The following is a 20,510-nucleotide window of genomic DNA, read 5'->3' on the forward strand; positions in this document are numbered from 1 at the left end:
CTGGGATTAGTACAATTCCTTAGTCTTTCAACATTGTTCTAGCTGCTAATTCTGTCAAAGAGTGTGATATCCGTATCTCCCAGTTCAGTGTCATCTGCATATTTTATGAGTTATGCCTTCTGTGCCTCTATCCAAGTCATTGATAAAGATACTAGAGCAGATCCTGGAGTATTCCATTGAAATCTTTCTGCAGCGTTGATATTGAACCAGTAGTAAGTGCTTTTTGAATCTGCCACTCCAAACAACTTTGAATCCATCTGATTATGTTATCTGATTGGATTCTCTTCATTTTCTCTGTGGCATTTCCTGCCTCTGGAAATGAGGTTAGACCAGCATGACCTGTTCTAGTAAGAACTGTCTAATGACTTCCTTTCTAGGTGTTAGCCAGACATCTCTTTAATTATTTGCTCTAGTTTTTCTAGAACTTGAAGTTAAGATCACCAGCCTGTGGTGTGCACTCTTTTTTATTTATTTGTTTTTAAGTAGAGGCCTTTCACATACCTCTGACTGTGGTTCAGCAGTTCTCTGTCAGTTCTTCGAGGATCTAAGGATGTAAGTCATGTGGTCCTGATGACTTACCTTTACCCAAGATGGCTTGGTATCCTTGGACTTCTCTTATTTCCCCACTTAGGGCATACCCTGATCATTTTTCATTCGAAGGTTTCTGTCTTGGGCAGAGAAGATAACAGAATAAGGTGGAGGCCAGCTTGCTCTCCCAGTTACCATCCTCCACCTTCCTCAATTCAAGGTTTTTATACTTCCTTTTTCTCTCATCTTGTCTTTAAAAACACAACACCCTTTTTATTGTACTTCGTTTCCCTCCCCACCCTCAATCCACACTGAGCTTTAGCATTCCTGACTTCATTTTTATAGGACAGATCATGTTCTTGGAGACATCATGCCTTGCTCAACCCTGCTTCCGTTTTATGTACATTTCTTTTTTACACTCTATAATTAGGTTGATAAATTCCCTGTGCATCTCTTGTCAGTCTGTTCAGAAAAATTCTATGTTTCTTCTTCAGTGGATTTATTTCCCTTTCTTATCGTCAGAGCTTTATTCTTGATCATCTGTTATCCCTTCTGTGCTTAAGTCTGTGGGATCCTGTCTTTCCTCTGAACACTTTGAAAGTTACTTTTTCAAAATCTAGGTGTACGTTGGACTGTGCACCCTTTCTTTTCCTTTTCCTTTCCTTTTTCTTTTATTTTTTGGTGGATTTTTATTTAGTATTTTTTCCCCAGTTAGATGTAAAACAATTTTTAATATTCATTTTTAATTCCTTTCCTTTTCTATCGCAAACTCTCTATTTTGGGTCTTTGTCATTCTGACCCCATCAGTGAGAATCAGATGTAGCTCTTTGTGATGCCTTTTACAGTATCAGGCCAGAACGTGACACTTTCCCAGGCAGCACATTTACCATCTCCTTGTGTGTAACACTTACCAGTTCCTGTTTACTATACAGGAGTGTTGGTTGGCATGGACGCCTGCCCTCAGTGAGCTTTTGTTTTTGTAAGGCAGATATACATAGGCATATACTGCTTTCTGTGTTAGTTAAATGTCACTAATACAAAGAAAGTGCTATTTGACATCAGAGATAGGAAAGATCTCTCCATAATGGAACTGAGTGGGGTAAAGTGTGATGGAAGAGGCAACAAGGTTTGAGAGTTGTCAATTTTGGGAAGGAAGCCACGTTCCAAGAAGAAACAACATGAGTGAAGGTGGGAAATCCTGGGAAAGTAACAGGCAGACCTGGTTAGCTTGATTGGAGGTTTCATAAAAATTGGTAGGATAGGAAGGCTTCATTCTATGATTTTTTGATTAAGGACGTGACCAAATTAATTGGTGACACTGTGCCAGGATGGCTTTAGGATGGGACCTGTCAGATCTGGGGAAGCAGGTTGAAAGGTTATTGTAGTACTCCAGGCTTGAGGGAGTAGCTGGAAGTAAGAGGATGGTAATGGGAAGGAAGAATTGAGGTCTTAGCAAAGCTGTGATGTTGGAATGTCAGGACTTCGTGACTGACTGAAGGAGCCAGTGAAAGGGAGTCAGCTTCAGCACCAAGGAAAATGGTGGTCTGTGGGAGGAATTTGAGTTCAGTCTGCGGGGCTGGTGGGATGTCCAGTGTGAACAATTCATCATGCAATTGGAAGTGTGAGATTATGTGTAGATCAAGGGAGAGCAGTCAGGACTAGAGATGATAGAGGGAATCATCCTTATCGTCCTAATGGCAGAAAGTTGAAGCTGTAGGAAGGTAAAAATAGGAGTAAGGAAGATCAAAGGGCCTGGTCATTAGTCACCCAGTGCTGCGCTGGGGACAGGGTTCAGTCTGAGGCTATTGTAGAAAGGACTCGCCACTGTCAGCAGTGTAGACATGGGAGATTCTCAGTGGCTCCTGGTGTCAAGCTGGAAAGAATTGGTGGTGGGAAGGTTTGTCCTAAGCTGAAGGAAGACTTCTTTACATCCTTCTCTTCCCAGTAGTACTGTCCAGCTCTCCTTACGTTGTTCTTCAGGAACATGAAATTTACATATTGGTTCTCAGGAGAGACTTGGGTAGCCTAGTCCTCCTTGGAAAGTTGGCCATTTCCTTTCTCTCTGAGCCTTCCGATTTCCTATTGTTGTAGAAACTGTGGGAGCCTCATCCATGGGCTTTCTTGCCGTCACAAGAGCTGTTATAGGAGGGATGGCTAAGGTGATCAGTTCAGATTTTTGTTCAGTCATTTCAGTTGTGTCTCACTCCGTGTCCCCATGTGGGGTTTTCTGGCAGAGATACTGGATGGTTTGCCGTTTCCTTCTCTAACTCATTTTACAGATGAGGAAATTGAGGCAAACAGAGTTCAGTGACTTGCCCAGGGTCACAGCTAGGAAGTGTCTGATGCTGGATTTGAACTCGAGAAGATGAGTCTTTCTGATTCCAAGCCCAGTGCTCTATCTGCTGCACCACTTAGCTCCCCATCAATGCAAACAAAAAGTATTAGACATATTTTCCTTGTAGAAAAGCATAAAAACTCCAAAGTTTATATAAATTACTAAATGTTAGCTCAAGAAATTGTTCACTGTTACATGTTCATGGACCAATTTGAGGAATTTCCCAGGTGACTCTCACCTGCCTAATAGACATGATGTGCCCTCTATTAAGAAGGTGTAGGATTGTGTTCACATCTCAGGCTTAAACTGCCAACAGAATTATTGATCCCTGGGAAGTAAGTCCTCCTTTCTGTCTCTTCCGCCCCATCCCATTTTGGTCCATAGTACCTATTACATAGTAAATAATTTATAAATGCTTATTGAGTGCCTTACCATCAGTATTTTTTCAGGTGGAAAAAGGTTGTTTCAAAAGTAACAAGGTTAGAGTTGTATTTTTATTTTCATTCTCTTCCTAAATACTATGCTTTGCAAATAGCATTGTTTATTTTATTGTGTACCCATAACATGTTTGATAAAATTCTATGTAAATTAAACCTGGTTTTCACTGTTTAAGAGAAATTATTTTTTAAGGTAGTTTAGATGACCCTAATTTCTACATAGATGGAAAAAGACACAGCTGTCTTATGAATATTCATATCTTACTGAATCATCACCGCCCTTTTTTTTTCATGTTGGACTTAGACGCAGACAGTACCTTAACGATCACTTAGTTCAACCCCATCATTTTACAGACTCTGACCCTGAGACCCAACCAGAGACACACACGTAGTAAGTGGTAGATATGGGATTGACCCCAGGCTTTTCCTGTCTCTGATTCTGCCTCCTAAGTATCAGTCCCCCTTCAAAACCTGAAGAGGTCAGAAACTTGCCCTTGGCTCCACATCTGCCAGTGTTGGATGAGGACGTGAACCCAAAGTTTTCCTGATAGCACATTCCATGCCCCTCCCAGTCAATGGCCTTTATTATGTGTGATTCAAAGGGTACTGTTTTTGGTGGTAGGAATTTGACATAGGCTATAGACATTAGATCATTAGTAGGCATTCTTTGGATGAATCCTGTCCTTCCATTAAGTCAAAGCTTATTTCAGTGAGCATTTTAGCAGAAGGTTATTAATAGCACATCTTTAGTAACACTGAGGAGAATTTAAAAATCATACTTAATTTGAGCTATCTTCGAAGACATACACTTTGGAGGGACTTCGGAGGCCATCTAATCCACCATAGGCCAAAATAAGGCCTCTCTCCAGTATTCGGAATAATCCTAGCCATGGCTTGGAGAGGCCCCAGACCTAAGGAGGCAGCCAGCCTCTTGAAGTTCCTAATTGTTTTTGCCTTCATTCAACCCCCACTGTGCCTAGTTCTGTTCTAACGCCCTCTTTCCCATGAAGACCCTTTACGTACTTGAGGACTTGTTCCTCCCACTAGTTTAAGCATCCTCAGTTACATGCTGTCATCTCAGGGTCCCTCACCATTTTTCTGGTACTTCCTTGAAACTCTCTTCAGATTGTCGGTGCCCTTCCCAAAATGTAGTTTATGAATCAGAATTTAACATTTTGGTTTTTCTCCTTTTTATTAATGTAGAATATTTTGCATGTGATTTCCTTTAATAATCATTCATAGACTTATGAAAATTTCAGAATTTTGGTTTTCGTTTCTGTCTTTTTTTTCTTTTGGTTTTTGTTTTTGATTTGCATCATTGTTGTAAACTGGTAATAATGATGAAAAACTACATCAATAAGGAAAGCTCCATTTGTCTATTTCAGTTCTTTTTCATATTTAGTTAAAAATATTTCTGTAACATCTTATTGTACGAATATATGAAAGAAAATGTTCTATTGTGTTGTAAATTGTTAAAACTGACCAAGTTATGTTTTTTAAGCCCTAAATATTTGAGAGTAATTCTGGTTTTGCTATCCATTCCTTTCTAACTGAAAAAAATAGTTTTTAAAAAAGATAATATTAAACAGATTTAAGAGCTATTTAATGATGTATCTTTAGTAACTATTAATATCTCATTTCTCAGCTAGGTGACTTTTATCTAGAGCTTCACTGGGATTTTCAAAGCTGGGGTAAGAAGTATGCTATATTTTACTTTTAAAGCGGTTACAAATGCAGATATTCAAGTGCAAAAGTGATTTTCAAAGACTTTATCAGCATAACAAATATGTCACTTGCATGAAGTTTTACTGAATAATTTCCATCATAACAAATTTTGCATGTGGATGGTTTTAAAGCCTTACAGGTGTACGTAATTATCCAACTTGAATAGTCAATTGCATTATTCTTGGAAAATTGAGTTGCCCTTTACTGTATTACAAATGACTTTGACAAAAACCGAACAGAAAAATTCTAATCATTTTAGCAGCATAAGGCAAAAGTTTTTAAATGGCTGGGAGAGATAACAAAGGATTTCTTGGAATGTGAAAAAGAACTTGGTTCACATGATTTGACAGTATCTACATTTTTTTTTCATCCTTTGACAATTCATGTCTTGCTCCCTTTATTACTGATTTCCTTTCTGTCTCACCTTCTGTTTATTAGTAAACTGTCTAATTGAGTTCTAAAAGACCTTCATGTTTATAAAGTATTTTCTATTCATAATTTTGCAGTAGTAAGGTTAGTCCCTTTTCATCTTAAAGATGAGGAAACAAATTCAGACCAAACCTTTATATCAAAATAGTCACTCATTGATGATAATTGCTATCTGGTATAGTTTTTTTTTTATCACTTTATAGTTCATCATTGTAAAGAGTAAATGGAAAGAATATTCTCTGTGGTAATTGTATAACAAATTTAGTCAATTAAGGGGCACAATACAGTATGTACTCTGCCTTATTTTTAATCATGAAACATTTTTCACATCTAATATGTGGACATAGCATAATAAAACTCATTACCCTGTCTTAATGATTTGGTTAACTTGAAAAAAAATTATGTTCTTTAGTTTTAATTTTCTTTTCCTAACCAGCGAAGTCCTAAATTACAGGATGGACTTTAGTGTGTTGGCAGAAGCATTCTTGAATGGACAGTATTGAGTATTTTATCATGTGAATTTTAAGATGTAAAAACATCTTGCTCTTGACCACAAAATAATTACAAAGGTAAATATGGTTGATAGTAGTATACAGAAATATATGAGACTTAGCATCTGCCTTCTGTACGTCAAATCTGGTCTCTATGCATCTTTTAATATGGTCACACCCAGATACATAAAACCTTAAGGGCTATTCAGAACCAAAGGAAACACAGCCATAGAACCTTACAGTAGCACAGGTTTTTCCAAAAATTATTTATACATGTACACATAAAGTTGTGATAGTGTAAGGTTCTCATGGTTAGAAGTACAAGGTACAGCTTTAGTGTATTGGAGAGAGGTAGAGAGAGAGAATAAAATATTTTTCTCTAATCCTTTTTCTCCTCTGATTGAGATAGAACTCTATTAAAACCATCAAGTATAATTAGTTGCTATGTTTAATAAAGATACGTAAATAGTTTTAAAAGAGCATAAAAAGCTTGAGCAACAGCTTGATACTTTTCCCCCTCATCTCGAATTGCCATCCCTGCCAACTTAGCCGTACTGGTTTTGTCCCACTCTTGACTGGAAGACCCAGTTCTAGCTCTTCTTCAAGTCAGGCCCTTCCCAGGGTTTGGACATCAACAGGATGGACTTCAGATGCATTTGACATAAAAGCACCTTCAAAAATGATACTAACCAAATAGAGGTTGTTTCCCAATAAAGCCCTAAAATGTAAACTATTTATGAGATAGAACATTAAATGTTTCATAAATTAAACAAAACTGTGCTTTTTCTCGCAGCTGTTGGTTGCCTTTCTCTGGGTCAGCCAGAGCTTTTAGTCTCTGTCTTAGGCCCTCCCTTAGCTCCCTTAGGAGCTTGTTATTAGTGCACCCTAAAAGAGCTTGGAAGGCAGGCCATACACACACACACACACACACACGCACACTGCACAAAGATTCTTAAAAGAGATTTTGGGGGAAGAAACCCATTTGGTATTGGCAAGAGTCAGGCAGGTGGTTTCTGAGGATGAGGTCAATTGAGATATGTAGGGAGATTGTCAACTGTAGAGCTCTGGGTAGAATCCAGAAGGAGCTCCAGCTTGATCATTTTACAGCCAGCCTCAGATTATCTTTGGGTGTTATGACAGTGCATTCTGAGCAATGTCCTGGGATGCCACCAGAATGATCCAGATGATGTGAATAGGAATTTAGTGAGTGATGTTCCTGTAAAGTATTAAATGTGAAATCATGTATGTATCAAAATACTTACATTTACCTCAATTTTGGGGTGGGAAAATGGGCCTAATTATTCATTTTTGCTTTAAAATTTCTTCCCTTTTATCTTCTTTCCCTTTATCTCTGGGATGTTCCATAACCCCAGACTCTCTCTGATCAATATTATGTATCTTTAGCATTCCAGAAAATATAAGTTGAATGCTTTCACATGACGGCCTGGCGGCTATCATGTGTTCCCTTGAGTCTTCTTTCCTTAAGCAGTCCTTTAATGGCCTTGTCTTGCTGCTTCATCCTCCTCCTTCATGCTCCCCCCTTCTCAGTGCACTGCCCTGAGCTGCACTGACCCCTCTGAACAGGCCCCTCTCTTCTTGGTGCACTGCCCTGAGCTGCACTGACCCCTCTGGGCGTTGCCTGGTCACAGTCAGCTGCCTTCTCCCAACACTCCCCTTCTCTCAATGAACCTTCGCTTCCAAGAGCTCTTCTGTTGCCCTGTGATCCTCTGAAACGCAATGAGGTTGCAGTTCACCTAAATCCATGAATCCATTTCATCTGAATGAATGTTTTAGCCTTGTACCCTCTCCCCCTTTGCTTAGGTGAATTTTTTAATTTCAGTCTGAACATAAGACTCAAGTTTCCCACATTGCCTTTCCTGCTGGACGTTGGGCAAGTCGCATCCCTAGAGGCCTGAGTTTTCTGATCTCTAAAATGAGACAGTTGACAAGTTGACATTCCTTCATCTCAGTCATGGATTTTAAAAGAGAAAAGGCCCCAGTGAAGAGCCTTGCAGCGTTAGAAACCTTCTTCAGTCAGTTTGATTATGCTTTATTAACATCTGGTCTACATTTCTCCATCTTAACCCAAAGGATGAAGGATCATAGAATTTCGTATTGAACAGAAATGCGTTGTATGGTGGGATCCAAATTGTCCAGTCTGCAAAAAGAACCATTGAGGCAGAGCTCTGAGCCAATAACCACTTAGTAAAAGGAGCTGATCCCTTCAGTGAATGGGACCTCCAATCTCCCTCACGACTGGAGAAGCCCCCTTTCCCTAGGGCCTTCTATAGGACTTGATTCCCCAGACACTCAAGAAGCCAAGTAAAACACAAGGTCTTCTTGTTTGATAGACCAGGGCCAGAAAGGATGTGTCAGCACAGGTTGTCACAGCATGGGCAAGTCTTAAGTGGTCATAAGATGGGTGCCTCCTCATGCTGGGCAAGAGGTGGTTCAGAGATACAAAAACAAGTTTGGGGACTTGCCACATGATGTCAGACATCCCACCCATACTGGGTTGGTTATGCCCTCGTCACCCAAAAGGATGACTGTCCTCTAGTCAGGGTTCTTCTGGTTAGGCCAGTGGGCTTTGTAACAGGTTAGTGAACAGTGAACTTAGAGCTTGTAGTTGAAAGTTTGAGGCCCATTATAAGAAAGACTATCTTACCTAGTTATCCCTAGTTTTAATATTTGAAAAATATGTATTTAATGTATGTAATTAATGCTTATACTGTTTTAGTTAACTAGACTAACTAAATGTATATTACTAGATGAGTGTCCATACCCCCTCTCTTCAGCCACCGTTTCAGTTAGTACTTGTTACAAGGCCCAGCTAGAACTGATGGGCTCTCCTTCATTTTTACCCCTAAAGGTATCAGGATAGACTTTGTTAAACATGTTGTTAGAATCTAAGTGCCTCTGGGTGTGGCAGCCTCCTTTTTGGTCATTTCATTAACCCTTGCACAGGAGGTTAGCCTGGTAAAACTAGAGACTGTGGACCATGCTTTCATTCTAGTGTCAACAAGCCAAGTCTTTAGTAACACTTTCGTTTTCCATGAATCACAGTCTGCTTCACGGGCCTCCGGTTTGAAGAAACAGCGTTCTGTTCTTTTTAGAAATCAAGACATTTGTCTCTCTCTAGGCATACATCATCTCTGCCACGCTTTGTGATTTTCCATAGATCGTTGACCCTGACTCTGTCGTCACACCTGACATAACGAGATTTAGTTTTCTGGAGTTAAAACTCATTCAGGCTGAGCGTGCTGCACACTGTCTTGGGCTTTAACTCCCTGTTGCGCCCTTTTGGCTTCCGTGTTTGAAGGCCTCTCTCCTTTTAGTAAAGCTGAACAAAACCAAGTTGGAGGGGAGTAGTTTTTGCCTCTCTGCCATCTGGTACAGCTCTGTTTGCCCTTCCTACAGCCTCCTTTGTCTCATCTTCCCCAAGTTTGCCCCGGTGGATCCCTCTCCCTCCTCCTTCTCCTCGTTTTCTCTCATCCTCGTGAGGCTGTCAGTGAAGCCCACTTGCTGGGGCTGCCTTTCATCCCTTGCCTCGTCATGCAGTAAGTGGTAGAGCTGCTGTGATTTGAATCCAGCTTCCCTGACTTCAGCTTATAATGGAGGGCAGCACTGTATGTCACGCAGAGATCCTGAAGGCTTTTGGGTTACCAAAATGGGAAGAAACAGACAGTACTGTGGTGGGAGAAGATCACTGACAACTGGAGACAGGGGCAGCAGCCTACCTCTAAGCTGGCACAAGTGGCAGGCGGGAGGAGGGACAATCTAAGCCGAGGCTGTGACGATCACTTGTCACTCTCGGAACCCTGGGCAAGTTGCTCGCTTCTTGGGACTTCCGTTTCTTCCTTTTGAAAATGGAAAGGCTTGGCTGGATGACCTTGAGCCCTTTCCAGTTCTAAATGTGTGGCGATCGCTTCACCTAATCTTTTTTTTTTTTTTCAAAAATTTTAACAGGTTTTTTGATGAGATCTTTTGTTACTACATTACCTAGGTTTCCCCCATAATCTTCCTTCTTTGCTAGAGAAACAAACCTTATAGTAAATAATAATTTAAAAAAAACTAGAAGAGGAAAAAAAATTCAACAAAACTAATCAAACATTGAAAAAAATATCTGACATGCAGTATTCTACCATCATGGACCTCCCTACTTCTGCAAAGGAGTGGAGAGAAGGAATACTTCTTTGGAGGCAGAGTTCTTGTGTTTAATGAATGCTGTGAAATTACCAAGAGTTATGATCTGACCCTGAGGGAGAGATAAGAGGTAGTCAAAATGCCACTGTCAGGCCCACCATGTCCCCTCAGACCCTGATGAAGGTAGCCAGGGCCCTGAATCCAAGAGCTGAGGAACTAGCCAGGCTTCAAACCCAGCACCTTCAGCCACCATCCCCAGAAAGAGCCCCCATGGAGCCGTAGCTGGGGAGCTCCCCTGGAGGGGCTCTGGACGCAGAACCAAGACCCCAAAGGGAAGTCCTTGTCCCTGTCTGGTAGGTCGACAAAAGACAGTGAAGGAACGTTATCAGTGGAAATGACAGTTGGAAGAGGCACAGCCATCTGCTTTCCCACTGTACTGTAAAGAAATCCATGAGGCCCCGATGGGTCACAGAGACGGGAAGACCTGAGTTCACATTGGCCTCAGGTACTTCATAGTTGTGTGACCCTGGGCAGGTCACTTCACCTCTGATCACCCCACCTCCTTCACAGGGTTGTAGTAAAGTGCTCACTCAGTGCAGTGCCTGGCACTCAGTGGAAGACAGTTGCTTATTTCCTCCTTCCTTTCCACCTGATTTGCAGCCAAAACCTCCCCTTTATGTTGTCTCCCTGTTAGAAGAGGGGGATCCGTGAGGGCAGCAATGGTCTTATCTCTGTTTGTATCTTCAGTGCTTAGTACCATGCACTGCACATAGTAGGCGCTTAATCTGTCTGTTTTGAATAAGGCCTATTTTTCCATGATGGTAACAGTAAATAGTACGTCCCCACGACTCTCAGGTATCCTTGTGAGATCTTGTTGCTGGGGGCATTTGTTTAAAGCCCTCAGTCTTTATCAGCAGCAGGACTTTGCTTCTTCCTCTTGGCCAGATGTGGGCCTCTGTAAGGGGATGTGCTTGGCTAACATGCACTCTTTGAGCTCTCTCTGCATAAAGATCACTTTGCCAAATTGTCAGTAGTCTAAAGTTTTATGGCAATATTTATCAGTCGTGGAAGATTGCAGAGCATCGTGCTTTGACTTCTGATGACTATTCCTTTGAGTCATCTCCCAGACTCTCCTTTGCCTCTTTTTCCCCAGCTCTAACTCAGATTTCTTTTTCAAACAAAAATAGTACCAGATGTGTAAATCTTTGAGATCACACATTTTAATCCTGATAATTCTGTGGTCTGAAATCTTGAATTACTGTTGCATACCCTTTTTGCCCTTTTTCATCTTGCAGTGTATTTCAATACTTTGTGCTTTCATTAGTATCAGCTTTCAAAATATTGTCACATCTTGACAATCCCGGTAGGTGAGCAGGTCAGAAGTGACTATTCCCGCTCTTTCTGTTGGCGCTGCCCATGGAGGGGCCGCTATCTCTTTGCTGGCGCCACGCCTGCCCTCAGACCCCTCGTGAAGCCTAAAATTGTCAGGAAGAGGACCAGGAAGTTCATCTGGCACCAGTCCAACAGATACGTCAAGATCAAGAGAAACTGGCATAAACCAAGGGACATTGACAACAGGGCGTGAAGACGATTCGAGGGCTGGATCTTGATGGCCAGTGTTGGTTATGGAAGCAATCAGTGACTTATCCAAAGTACCCTGCTTAATAAAATGGTAGACCAGGATTGAGCCCAGTGGTTCTGACTTGAGTCCATTGTTCCTTCTGCTTGGGCTATGGTGCCTAAAGTTAATATCAAATTGGCTTCATAAACCAAAGCATTAAAAAAAATCAACTCTAGCTCTAAGTTTTTTTTACAAGAGAAATTTATTCTTACTGCCTGTGTAACTGAAGTTGTGCTAGGTGCTTTCGGCAGATTGTAGCAAGCGTGTACTAAATAAAAATTATTTAAATGCACTATTGGCAAATACAGTATTTTTCCATCTACTGCTAAATTCAGCTATTCAAATATTTTATCTTAAGCTTCTCTACAAGTTTGTTTTTACTTGAAACTGTTACATTGTTGATTTTCTGTTTGTTGAGAACTGAAGCTTGGCTTCAGAGAGAGAGACAGACAGACAGACAGACATGCTTAATACCTTTCTGACCCCCTGCTTTTGGAGAAGAGGAATTTTATCTATCTTTAAAGGCAATGATTGTTTTTATGTTGGAAATGTTTTGTTTTGCGATACCTACAGTGACAGTCAGTATTGACCCCAGTGGCCAAGTACTCCAAAATGTCTAGAAATGTGTAAGAAATGCCCCATTAATAAAAATCTCCACATGAGGCTAACAGCATTATTTTTTTCCAGCTAAACATTTGGATGGTCTATCATTTCTTCCTAACTAAATTTCATGTATTAGACCTTTATGAAACACCTGTAAAAGGTACTGTATATGACACAAAAATGAATCACAAGGGTTTACTTTATTCCCATTTCTCTCTGTAGAATTCCATTATAAACAGCTCTTTGTCTGAATTTAGATATGCCACCATTAAAATCATATTCACCAGAACATAACTTTGGCCTATAAAAAGGGGTTCTTAACCCTTAAGGGTCTAAGGAAGTCTGGGGTAGATTTTAGGGGGAGTCTCTGAATGCTGATGTGGGAAAAAATAGTTCTTTATTTTCACCAACCTGTTACTGAAATTTAGCATTTCCTTCGACTATGAATGCAGGCAACACCACTTGTATGAGAAGGGCTTTACCAGACGGCCAGAAATGTTCCTGTGACACAGTAAAGGTTTCCAACCCCCAGGCTCATAATATGGACTGAATCTTGTGCCTGAATGTGATAGGTGCACCCATAGAACCTGCTGTATTCTCTAATGTGGTATAGAATGTGGCCTCTTAGCAAGCCTGTTCAAAAAGAGTTAGTTAACTGGAGGAATTCTAAGTATTGCTTGGCTCTCAGACCCTTGACCTAGGAACATGATGGGCAGCTCCTGTCTTGCGCAGGAACAGACATCCAGACATTTTTGTTGGCTGTAGGAACTCCTTCCTCTTCCTTCTTCCCGTCTCTGGAAGCTTCTCTTTCCCCCTTTCCTTCCACTCCTGCTCACCACTCTTACAAACCTGGCCTATACCTGGGACTGGGCATGCTGGTTTCAAGTTGGAGCTCAGAGCTCATTTTCTTATAGAAACTTCATCCCATGGTTAACTCAGACTTCGTATCACTTCTGGTTCTAGATTAAATGTCAGCTTTCTGAAATTGCTGGAGAATGTTGCTTTGTTGGGTCCTGTTTTTAACCTTAAAACAAATTAGCTTTAAACATTATCCGTTTTAACAGTAATTACCACACTCATAGCATTAGTGAAATTTTAGCATTGCTGTTTTTATGCTTGGATAAGTGTTTAATAGGTTTCTCAGTGCATTAATTATTTAATCTTTTCTGTTACAAATATAGTGCCTTTACTTTCCCGAATTCTGCCTTCTGATGCATGTAAAATATACAAACAAGGTATCAATATCAGGTAAGATGATTTACTTTTGTTGCTGAGGTGTGGAAAACTTTGCCATGTTTCTGAATGCTTTGCTTGACCCATAGTTTATTTTTATTGTCCTTGCCAGTAAGGATTTAGTTGGAAAACAATTGGATGGGCATTGTAGGTGACTTGCGGGAATACAGTATAGAGTCTAGTAGAGTGGTATGTTACTGAAAACATTTTTAGGTTTTAGCATTTAGAATATTATAGTTTAGTTTAAAATGAATTGGGAAAGTGATTGTTTTCTTTTTTCAAAAATGCAGAAGTAGGATAGCTCTTCTTTATAAATTATATGAAAGCTTTAAAAAATCTACCTCCGTGTTTAACAACAGACTCATTCACTTCATGAAGTTTATAAATTAGAAATATATTGTGGTTTAAGAAAACTCTGGAATAATGTTTTTGTTTGTGGATGCCTTTTAAAAGTAATAGATGATTGATTTCTTATGACTTTAGAACGATTTTGTCCCTGAATATGTTTAAAAGAAATTAAGTCCAGTTCCAACTCCTGATAGCTGAAGGGAGGGAATCTTCTTTTAAAAAACCTTTGCTATTTTGAATAATATTGAACAGAGAACATCAGTATCGGGCCTCCTTGTATGGGGTGCACAGAATCGAGTGTTGGAGTTGGTATTTTGGGCTCAGACACATACTAACTGTAGAGCCCGGGGCAAGTCATTTAACGGTCCTCTGCCTCCATTTCCTCATCTACAAAAACGGAGATAGTTAATATCACTTTGCATCATAGGGTGTTGTGGGGAATCAGATTAGATGTCATTTCTTAAACCTTTTTGTGAACCTTACAGTGCTGTGTAAATGCCAGCTATTTGCTGTCATGGAACAATATTCATCCAAGAAACATTGGATCTCAGACAGTTCTTGCTCTACCTAAGTTCCTCAGACCTCTGTGTGAAGCGATTTTTACGTAATGCAGATTTACCCCTCCCCATCCACCTCACTTAGCTTATGTAACTAAGGCACACAGAAAGCTATCTTCGTGCAAGCCATAAAATGGACATAAAATGGGAAGTACCGGGCCATGAGAATAAACAGAATTCTGGAGCACCTGGCCTTTCTCACTGGGCATTGGCTTTTTGTTTTTCTGACACTATGTTTGGGCAGTGCCTTTTTCTTCCCTCTTATATCTGGCCATAGCAAGCAAGAGTATCCTTAACTAGTCTTTGAACTTTGATCTTGAAATACTTGGATTCATTCTTTCAACATCAAAAAAAATTCGTTCAGATGATGAAATGCTTTTGCCAGCTGTTCATCCTTATAAACATTTTTGGTTTGACCTCAGGTTCCAAGGCTTCCCTTTCTTCTTCTGCAGTCTTTGCAGCTAGCAGCTCAATCAGGTCCTCATTCAACAGTTGTTCTCCATGACTCAGCTCTTCCACATCATTCCCATTCACTTCTCTCCCCAACTCTTGTGGTAATTTTACAGTCTTGTTACTCACTTCAAATGTTTCATCTTTGTCAAAACCATTGAAAGATGGGAGTGAACTGTGGGCATGTTTTTTTTTTTCCAACCCTTCTTTATACATGTTTCTAATATATCTTCCCTGGCCTTTCAGAACTCTTTATGTAAAGTCACATTTGCATAATCCGAATTTATGTAAAGCAAGAACTGTCTGTTTTCAAAGCACTGGATTCAGTGCTGGGATTCAAAATCTCAGAAAGGCCCCATTCTTGTTCCCATTGGGGCAGGGAATAGGGAGAATATAGATCGAAATAAATGTATTATGCGATGATAAGGTGTGAGGAGAGAGGAGTTTGGGGAAGACCTTGAGCTGGTTTTTAGGTTTTTAATAAAGTATTTAAAGGGAGATCTTCACAGTTTAATTGTGGATAAAATGGCTCCATGAGAGAATTTTAAAATCTACTTTGGTGTCAAATAAAAGTCAAATATATTTTGAACTAGGAAGAAATCATATGACTAGTAAAGACACAAGAAGGGAGACTATAAATTAGCTATAACACAGTTTACATTTTACTTGTCAGTGCTGATGAAATTAGTAGGATAAATTTTCTGAGGACAGGAATCTGAATCTTACTGATATTTCCATCCCTTCAAGCATTAGCACAATGCTTTACACATAACAACCTTTCTCTAACTGGTTAGTGAATGAATACCATTAATAGCAACAGTAATATCACAAACTAAATCTTAAAGGACTGGAGTAGAAGAGACCTTAGGAGACATTTGTATGATGTGGAAGATTAGAGTCAAGTAGTATCCTTTAAATAAAACTTTATGAATTTATCTTACTAATTTGATTGTGAAATATGTTAATTTCGGATTTTAATACAACTGTTTTATTAGGAATTATGTGCCTACAATGTCTTCCAGCGTTTGTTTCATCAGTCCGTTTTCCACAGGCTTGACACAACTCTCATAGACTTCACTGACATGAAGTGCCAACGAGGGGACTTGAGCTTCATTTTCAGTGGTGATGCAGCGCCCTCTGAGTCGTTCGTAGTGTTAGATAATGAACAGAGAGTTTACCAGCGAATCCATCATGAGGTGAGAGCTGCTGATGGGTGAGGTCTGGGGGGCTGCTAGGCTGGGGATGGAGGCAGAGGATGTCTGCGCAGCCACAACAACTCTACTGTGGAATTACATCGCTGTCTAAGAGAGTAGAGTACAACACATCGATTCATTGAGTCCATATATTGCAAGGTCATCTGTTCTTTTCCTGGTCAAACTGAGTATTCTTTTCTTAAGTTGCATCTTTATGAAACTTTAAGCTTTTGTTTGTTTTTTTTCCAGTAAACTCTGTTGATTATTTGTCAAAGGTTCCCTTGGCTTCCATAATGTGATTCTTTTTGGTTCTACTAGGTTTTTGAACACTTTCTCTGCTTTTTGTTATTGTCCTTCTTGTGCTTAAACTTTTTACTTGAGACTTTAATTCCTTCTCATGAGTGTCTTCCGCTGTCTGAAATCTGGCATACCCACATCCTGCTCTCCACGTTTCTGAGAGCGGAGCATGCTAATATATACCTTGGTGTTATGCCCTCTGTCAGGAAGAGAGGTAGCCTGGAGTTTGTCAGTCATGTTCACCTAGGTTTGATTCCCACCTCTGACATATACTAGATGTGTGATCCTGAGCAAGATTGACCACTGGAGAGTGGTCGGTCTGCATTGACGGGTGACGGTTCCTCTCTTGAGGTTCCCAGAATCAGTAGAATCACAGGTCCCAGTGGAAACATCTGTGAGGAGTGGTAGTGTGGGATAGTGGGTAGAGTAAAGTGTGAGACTTGGAGTATGAAAGACCTGGGTTAATTTCCTCCTTCTGACCCCAACTGGGTGACCATAGCCTGGCCATTTAAACTCTAGACTTCAGTTTCCTCATCTGTCACATGATTAGAGTGAAGCTATAGCGCCCACCTCTGGCAGTTGTTTTGTAGCTCCAGTGATAACAATATTTGTCAAACCCTTGTCAGTTAGTTAGCATGTCTAAAGTGCCTACTGTGTGCCAGACGCTGCACAAACTACTGGGGTTACAAAGAAAAGCAAAAGACTGTTTTCGAGGAGCTCGGTCTTACTGGGAAGAGAATGTGCCAACAACTTTGTATAAACAGGTTATATACAGGAAAAGTTGGAGATAAAATAGGGAAGGACCTCCCATAAAGGGGAGCGGGAAAAGCCTCTTGTTGATGGTAGGACTGGAAGGAAACCAGGAGAGAGAGAAGGTAAGAGCATCTTGATTAAGGAATATTTGCAGGGTTCTACTGAATTCTTTCTAGTCTTCTCTACTTCTTTCTCTGCCCTGGTGTTTGTGCTGAAGCTACAGTTACATTTGTGCACAGCAACAGCAGTATTGTATGCTGAAGTGTGAATGACTTGGCTCTTCTCAGTAATACAAAAATCTGAGACAGTTCCGAAGTTCTTTTGATGAAAAATACTATCCCTTTCCAGAAAAAGAACTGATAGAGTCTGAAGGAAGATCAAAGCATACTCTTTTTAACACGCGTGCGCGTGTGCGTGTGTTTTGGAGGGGAGTGGGTCTGTGCTTGCTTTTACTACATGACTGATTTGGAAATATGTTTAGCATGACCGCGCCTGTATAAACCTGTATCTAATTAATTGTCTTATGGAGTGGGATGGGGTAGGAGGGAGGAAGGGAGAGAATCGGGAACAAAACTTAAAAAAAATGTTTAAAAATGGTGTAATGTAATTAAAGACTGAAAAAAATTTTTAAAAGGAATTTTCCCTATGGAATCTGCTTTCTTCTCTTTCCTTTTATTTCCTGGGAAAACAAATAGAAAACTTAAAAAATATTTGATAATGATGATATGCGACAATTTTCTAAGTACCTACATACTATAAAATCTAGTTTACAAGACTTATTTTTCTTTTTTTTAAGGAATCAGAGATGGAAACAGAGGAAGAAGTTGACATTTTAATGAGCAGTGATATTTATTCCGCAACTTTATCAACCAAATCCATCACTTTCACACGTGCCCAAACAGGATGGCTTTTCCGGGAAGACAAAACAGTATGTGTAAATTAGACATTTTGATCTTTCATAAAATCATTTATCTTTCTTTCTACCTAAGACTCTGTCAGTCGTGAAGTTGGAAGTAGCTGACAGACCAGTTTTAAGAAATTTACCCTCTTTTTGCCCTGTAATTCTGCTACCGGGAGGCTGCATGGCTAAGAATGTATGTATTCTGTGATATGATTGATGTTGGGGTGGTTGTCCTCAGCTGATTTTGATCCTTCAAACTGCTTTTGGAAACCCCAAGGATAAGACTTGATTCAGTTTTAGGTGGCATGATTGGAAGTTAAGAAGATAAGTCTTGTTGCTTCCCCTCCCCCCAAAACAAAACTTCAAAACCCCCCAAAAGATTTGTTTTCCTGGCTAATTATTCAGTAACATTTTTATCTCCTGGATTCTCCTGCTGTTCACTAACTTGGTATCTCTGATTGGAGAGATGTTGTGGAGAGAGAGAGAAGTTTTGACAACTGATTGGATATGGGGGATAAGGGGGAGAGAGACCACCAGGATGAATCTGAGAGATTGGAAGGATGGTGGTCTTTCAGAAGCAATAGGGAAATTTGGAGGTGGGTAACAAATTCATTGTTGGACATACTGAGTTTGAGATATCTACCACCTCTCCAGGTCTGAAGTATCTGCTAGGCAGCTGAACTCAGAGGAGGTGGGAGGGCTGGAAGGCTGGAAGAGATAGCTCCAGGCATCATCCACATAGAAGTAAAGTCCATGGGGGCTGATGAGGTCACTGAGTGACAGACTGGTTCAGATGATGAACCAGCAAGACTGACAAGGAGTCAAACAATACCCTGTTATTTTTATTTCTTTTTAACTAGTTGATACTTTTAAAACAATATTATTAATCTCCCAAGTAGCTGTCAAACCCCAAGAGGTTGCGACTCATCTAGAAATCTTAAAGTGTTTATTTTTCATTCTCATCTAGAATTTGAAGTTGATAAATTCTAATACATTTAGTTAGGACCCAAAGGATGAATCTTGTCTTGTGGTTGATTAAGGAGTATCAATTTCAAATAGTTTTCAGTGAATGATGAAATTGGAGGTTCTTTCTGTTGAAGATTCCTTTTATTGTAGATATTCTTAACTTTTTAAAATATGTGATCTTGTTTCAGGAAAGAGTGGGAAACTTTTTGGCCTACTTTTACCTGGTGAATGGACTTGTTTTAGAATCCAGAAAAAGGAGAGAACACCTTAGTGAAGAAGATATTCTTCGAAATAAGGCCATCATGGAGAGTTTAAGTAAAGGAGGAAACTTAATGGAACAGAATTTTGAGGTATAGTAAGCAAAAAAAATTTTTGTTTCGGAATTCTGTAAGGTGAGAGATTTTAACCTTTTCGAAAAGAGTGAATTTTAAAATTTGCTTTACTTTTCACATATTGTTTGTTTTCTTTCTAACTTTAACCTTTTTATGTAGTCAACATTTAAAAAGGGGTAAGTAGGCCCGATAAATCAAGGACTTAGTGTTGAAATTTTCTTTTGAGTTAATTTTTGCTATTGATTAATCTTGTATTAAAAAATTACCTTGCCGTTTATCACAAACATAATGTGCAGTGTTGTTAAATTCTTACCTTCTTGCTTTTGGTCACACTCTCATGAAATACTTTTTCTAGTTTTGTCTTCACAGAGCTCTGTCCACCTTGCCCATCCCATGATTCTTCATTCTCTTATTCACCTGGCAGTTATTTTGTTCAAAGCATGTACTGTGGTATATGGGGTGTTCAGGAGGACCAGCACCACTGGGGTGGGGGCTCTGCCTGTACGTCCAGCCTGAACAATCGAGGGAGAGTCAGTCTTTTTTTCAGAAATCATTAATGAAAGGGAAATGTTTCCTCTTTCTTCCATGTTGATGGTGTCAGGCTTGAAGTTCTTGGCCTGTGGCTTGGCTGTGGACAGCTGAGTGCACTACATTTTCTAGAGGTCTCTGGGCCGTTGATGTTGGGGGTGGGGGGGTCTCTGTAGCAGTGAGGCATGTTTGGGCAGCTCGAGGGAACAGAATCACATAAATTTTAGAATGGTGAGTGAGGCCTTCTCCCCATCATCACGCTTCTCCCCACTGTTGACCAGATCCCCACTGACTATGAGCAGTTAACTCAAATAGATCTGTGGTCTTGTGATTTGGGAAGTCCCTTGGAACATGCAGATTTCATTTTATCCCTTTCTGTGGTGTCAGAGTCCCATAAATTTGCCACGGGGGGTCCTCACCCTGTTAGGGGGCTCCCTAGCTTTCTCTTGAGATCACCAGGGATCCGTGGCTCCATGTGCCACACTCCACCCTGGCCTCAGGACCATCTTAGCTTTCTTGTTCTCTTTCCTGTCATGCATTTCCTTGGTGACTTCTTTATTCCCACAGATTTTCTTTGGTTTTCTTTGGCTGCAGGCTGCTTGCATTTCATTGCCTTTTGGGAGATATTTCTTTTCCCTTT

General features: G+C 40.2%; 1 protein-coding gene across 1 annotated transcript in view; it reads left to right on the plus strand.

Moving 5' to 3' along the window:
* ANKRD13C (ankyrin repeat domain 13C) overlaps nucleotides 1-20,510 on the plus strand; it is an 80,336-nt gene that overhangs the window by 45,573 nt on the left and 14,253 nt on the right. Inside the window, exons 5-9 of the mRNA XM_036754528.1 lie at nucleotides 4,946-4,991; nucleotides 13,494-13,560; nucleotides 15,952-16,096; nucleotides 17,940-18,071; nucleotides 19,199-19,360. Of these exons, the coding sequence (XP_036610423.1) occupies nucleotides 4,946-4,991; nucleotides 13,494-13,560; nucleotides 15,952-16,096; nucleotides 17,940-18,071; nucleotides 19,199-19,360 (552 nt within the window). The remainder of the gene's footprint in view (nucleotides 1-4,945; nucleotides 4,992-13,493; nucleotides 13,561-15,951; nucleotides 16,097-17,939; nucleotides 18,072-19,198; nucleotides 19,361-20,510) is intronic.

Source organism: Trichosurus vulpecula, chromosome 4, assembly GCF_011100635.1.
Source record: "Trichosurus vulpecula isolate mTriVul1 chromosome 4, mTriVul1.pri, whole genome shotgun sequence".
NCBI classification, from domain to species: domain Eukaryota; kingdom Metazoa; phylum Chordata; class Mammalia; order Diprotodontia; family Phalangeridae; genus Trichosurus; species Trichosurus vulpecula.